The sequence below is a fragment of the Suricata suricatta genome, chromosome 9 (genome assembly GCF_006229205.1).
Source record: "Suricata suricatta isolate VVHF042 chromosome 9, meerkat_22Aug2017_6uvM2_HiC, whole genome shotgun sequence".
NCBI classification, from domain to species: Eukaryota; Metazoa; Chordata; class Mammalia; order Carnivora; family Herpestidae; genus Suricata; species Suricata suricatta.
The window spans coordinates 71,056,003-71,061,409 of NC_043708.1; the positions used below are offsets into that span (position 1 = coordinate 71,056,003).

Sequence of the window (5,407 nt, forward strand, 5' to 3'; positions counted from 1 at the left end):
TGCTGAGAGTGGAGGGAATGAGAATGAAGAGAAGAAGAAAAGAGATAAAAATAAGGAAGAAAAATGGAAGGAAAGGGAGGCTACAATATTTACTTTGACCAGTGGCATGTGGACCAGTCAAAATCGGATCAGTCGTGTGGGTGAGCAGGGTGTCCATGAGTTGATAAGAGAGGTGGAGAAGGATACATTAAATGAGAGTAGACATTATGCAGACATCTTATTATATTCACCGACTAAATTCTGGTTGGAATCACTTTCTGTGCAGATGGTGACTGTCCAACTTGGTTTCTAGAGCTCTCTTGATTTCAAGAAATTATACTTACTTCCACAATACACAATACACGCTATCAGATAATTTTCCCTTATCAGGATTTTTATATAACAGAATTCTCACATTGTCTGTCAAACCATGCAGTTTGGGAAAGGGATTACTCTTCCCTGTGATTTTTCAAGGTTCTGTGTAACCCATTGAGACACTGACTCATATAGAAATATTATCTACAATATTTCTTACAATAAGTATTTTCAGGGAAAAATAATTCTTATAACTTCACATATTGGAAATATCTCTCCTACCCCCCTGCACTGTTGGCAAGCACAGTTTTGGGCAAACTACTGTGCAGTCTCCCTGGGCCACTGTGGGTGGAGTCTCTAGTCCCTGGAGTGGCAGAGCTCAGGGGTGATTGGTGCTCAGTGACTCTGGAGGAACTTGGTGACTGTAACAACACAACTTCTCTGACCCGAGACTCTATACTCTTCAGAGTAGGGGTGAAGGTACGTCAGCAACAGACAAGGAATCATGAAGAGACCCCGGGGAGCTCTGCTGGGGCTTCTGTGGGTGCAAGTTTGCTGTGAGTGGGGGTGTCCCAGACAGGGGTTGGGGAGGTTCCCAACCCACAGTGGCGGGGTAGCTGACCCAGAGCTCCTGTGGGGTCTACACCCTCAGCAGGTGTTTCTAGGGATATTTTATGGGTTTGTAAGCTTCATCAGTGGTTCCCAGTGACTTCATTTGTGTTTGTTTTGTCTTTCCAAGCAGGGGTGAGAGGGGTGGAGGTGGAGCAGAGACCTCCAGTCCTGAGCGTCCAGGAGGGAGCCAGCTCTACTCTGAGCTGCAACTTTTCCAGCTCAGTGAATAATGTGCAGTGGTTCCGGCAGAACCCTGGGGGCGGCGGCCTCACGCGGCTGTTTTACATCGCGTCAGGGATGAAGCAGGACGGGAGGTTAGAATGCACACTGAACAGTAAGGAGCGGCACAGCAGCCTGCATGTCAGGGCCTTCAGGCAGGAAGACTCAGCCACCTACCTGTGTGCGGTGGAGGCACAGTGCTCCCTGCTGCCCTGCAGCCTGTCCCCAAACTGCATTTGGGCTCACAGCCCAGACTTCTCACGGGACAGGCATTTATTTGCCCCCAGAGGATCTTCTGCACATTTTCATATTTATGTTACAGCACTTTTTTCCCTCCTAAAAGTAGACCCATCAGGACTATCATTTCACATTTGCTTTTCTTACTCTTTTTCTTCTCAGAAAACGCTTTCCAGGTAAAAAGTTCTATCATGGAACCATGGAGAAGCCAGCATCCAATGACTTATTAAAATGTATCTCCTGGCAGCTAGCATATAAATTATATGTAAATTACTCAGCTGGAAACGACTTGAAAACATATATGGTCATCACCCCACAGAAAAAGATGATCAAGTTTTTCAGTTTCCTGTAGATGGTTCTTTTTCAAAGAAAATTGAACAGAGCATGTGTAATGTTTTTTAAAGTTTGGATTCAGCCTTTTCAGTCCTGGAAATATAAATATAATAAAATAATTTTATTGGAGGGGCGCCTGGGTGGCTCAGTCGGTTAAGCCTCCGGCTTCGGTTCAGGTCAGATCTCACGTTCGTGGGTTCCAGCCCCGCGTCAGGCTCCGTGCTAACAGCTAGCTCAGAGCCTGGAGCCTGCTTCCAGTTCTGTGTCTCCTTCTCTCTCTGCCCCTCCCCCTCTCATGCTCTGTCTCTCTCTGTATTAAAAATAAAAAAAAATTTTTTAAATATTTAATAAATAATTTTATTGGAGTCCACCACTCTACTTACCTTATTATAATTATTTTCTATTTCAGTAAGATAATGCCTTGCAATAAGTACTTTTTTAATGCACATTTAAATAAAGTGAAGATTTTAAAGCTAAAGAGATTTGGGGGCACCTGGGTGGCTTAGTCGGTTAAGCGGTCAAGTTCGGCTCATGCCATGATCTCACAGTTCGTGGGTTCGAGCCCCAAGTCAGGCTTTGTGCTGACCATTTGCTCAGAGCCTGGAGCCTGCTTCTGATTCTGTGTCTTCCTCTCTCTGACCATCCCCTGCTCACGGTCTGTGTGTCGCCCTCAAAAATAAATAAACGTAAAAAAAATTTAAAGCTAAAATGATTTGGTTGAGCTCATATTAATCCTAGATTAGTGCATCTGAGGTGATGTAAGAGCTTATTCCCCAGCTACCTGATGTAGAAGAGTTTTTAGAATCACAAAATAATTTTTTATTTTATGTTTTTAATTTTTGAGGGAGAGAAACAAAGCGTGAGATGGGGGAGGAGCAGAGAGCGAGAGAGGAAGACACAGGATCCAAAGCAGGCTACAGGCTCTGAGCTGTCAGCATAGAACCCGCTGTGGAGCTTGAACTCACAAACCGCGAGATCGTGACCTGAGCCAAAGTCAGATGCTTAACCAACTGAGCCACTCAGGCACCCCACAAAATGATTTCTGTTGATTAATGTTTACAATGTGTTTATATATATCACTTACAAAAGTATCCAATTAAGTCCTTTCTAAATAGCATCTTGTGTGGAAGAATTCATGGAAAGTTTTCTTCTGTTCCATTAAACCCATTCCTTTTCCTTGCATTTTGAATGAATCATTTACTCATGATTTTGGAACATCACTCACCATTAGGGAAATGGAGTAGAAATCTTCCCTCTAAAAGAAACCCTTCTCGGTTGTAGCCAGAGTCAAAGACTTCTGACTTCAAACTCAAAGTTCAACCTTGCATGTGGAATAATGAAAGCACAAACTGAATTCCAGCTTGCACTGTGTTTTATGTTAATGAAAGGGCATTGCTAGGAAGGACCAGGACCTAGACAAGTAAGGTGGAGACAAAGGGGCAGGCTCCCAGAAACTGGGTGCTAACCAGCTTCTTGAGCGTGTAACCTGTGCAGTTACACAGCACTTTGACGCTCAGAGGGAGCCCTGCCCATGTTTTAATGCTCTGCTATCACTGTCTTGAAATCAAAATAATTTTATCTTTGTACTTGTGTTCTGTAAGTGAACTCCCATTAGAGGGTGGAACATGTGCATGAGCAGAGGAGATCCACGGGCAGCAGGACCCAGAGCGCAAACACATGCAGGCTCAGGGTCTCGGTCACAACAGTCTGTGCGTGAGCTGGACGGTGGGCGAGACCACCTCTTGTGCCTGTGCATGCTTTGGACTATCCGGAGCTTTGACATGCTGTACAAGGGAACAGTAAATTTTGTTGTTAACTTACTACAAAATGGAAGTGTACACATGGCCCTTTCAATAAAGCACTTTGGCCCTCTCTTACTCAACTAAACATACTCTTACTGTATGACCTGGCAATGGCCTTCCTGACTATTTACCCAAAGAGGTTGAAAACTTATGTACACACACAAGCCTGTACACAGGTATTTTATAGCAGTTTTATCCCTAATGGCCAAAATTTGGAAGTAAGCAGCATGTCTTTGAATAGGTGAATAGATAAACAAATGGTGGTATATCCAACCAATGGAATATGTTCAGTGCTAAAAATTACAAACATATAATTCAGAGCTATCAAGCCATGAAGAGATAGGGGAAACTTACATGCATTTATAAGTGAAAGAAGCCAATCTGAAAAGGCTGCATATGGTATGATTCCAACTATGTGAGATTCTGGAAAAGGCAAAACTACAGAGACAGTAAAAAGACTGTGGTTGTCAAAGGTTGAGGGGAGGATGAGGGATGAACAGAGCACAGAGAATACTTAGTGTAGTGAACCTACTCACTATGATACCACAGTGGTGGATACATGCCATTGTATATTTGTTCAAAACCATAAAATGTATAACATCAAGAGGAAACCCTTGCTAAACTGTGGCCTTGGGGTGACATGGTGGGTCAACATACATTCATCCATGGTGGAAGGTAAACCACCGTCATGGAGAAGTTGTTAAAGGGAGAGGCTGTGTGTGTGTTTGGGGGGGGGGGCGCAAAAGTTGCACTGGAAACTTCAGTACATGCTTCCTAATTTTTCTTTGAACCCTAAAATGGCTGAAAAAATATTCAAAAAATTAAATTCAGAGATATGAAACTAAATGTATGAAGAGTTCAAGCATTATAGAAAAATGGGTCAACTAGAAACATTACCTAATGACCCTCCTTTTTGATTAAAGATCTCAAATTTTCCTTTTGAATCAATCTTAAAAATTATATTAGGAGCCCTGGCTGGAAATTTTGAACCGCCACCCTAAACTTTCAGCGGTTAGGCTGTTTGAAAAGGCACTTCTTGCTTTCCATATTAGTAAGCTCATTCACTTTCTCCAGGCTCACTCAGCTGCAGAGATTTTCTTCATATGATATAGATGTATGATATGTCATAGATTTATGTAAGAAATAGGTCTCCAGAGGAACATCTTGCCTGCCCGTGGCTCAGCCATGGAGCCACCTTGATCTCACTGTCTTTGATGGTCTTTACACTCAGTGAATAAAGTCCCATTGTATTCCATTTTTGTATGGATTTAGTTGTCCTTGATTCATTATTTATCTCTTCTACCAGCAAATGTCCTTCACTCACTGGTTTCTGTAGGAGGAAGCCAAAGGTGATAGTGTCGTCTATACACGTCCATGCATTTCTAAGGACTTTTCCCCAAATAGCAAATATATTTATTATCCCAGGTGGGCATCCCTTGAAAGCAGGGTGAGTAAAATGAACATAACTCACACATTATCTACAAAAAAAAGATCACTGGAATTGGAAGACTGGTACAGCTGGCAGTTCATGAAGGTGTTCGATGAAGGTTTTCTAGGCCAACACATTGACAATAAGTAAAGCAATATTCTCTGAAATAATCATGGAGCTGAGAGTTTTGCCCAAGAGATAACTGTGGGCAAACATAACATATCTGTGTTATGATTAATACATGGAAGAGCATTATTCATATGAATGGTCACATTCAGACTATCACATTAAATTCTGTGTGTCACACCTCAAAAGTGTCAGGATTGACCTTGATGTCTATCTCCAAGAAGAGGGGAATTTGCCCAGGGAAGAGTTTGAGAATTCTTATTTTATGGGGAATGGGTGAGAGAATGAAAGATTCCCCAAATCAAGAAGTTTTACATACATAAAAGCACATTTTATATATACCCATATATTTACA

At 42.3% G+C, this 5,407-nt stretch overlaps 3 gene segments (V, D, J or C); 2 read left to right on the forward strand and 1 right to left on the reverse strand.

Annotated features, from left to right (window-relative positions):
- LOC115301965 overlaps window positions 1-5,407 on the reverse strand; it is a 550,585-nt gene that overhangs the window by 524,102 nt on the left and 21,076 nt on the right.
- Window positions 1-5,407, forward strand: part of LOC115301982 — an 11,872-nt gene that overhangs the window by 3,369 nt on the left and 3,096 nt on the right.
- LOC115301968 lies at window positions 715-1,744 on the forward strand. The segment is given in 2 exon segments: window positions 715-851; window positions 1,037-1,744. Coding segments are annotated over 2 exon segments (558 nt in total).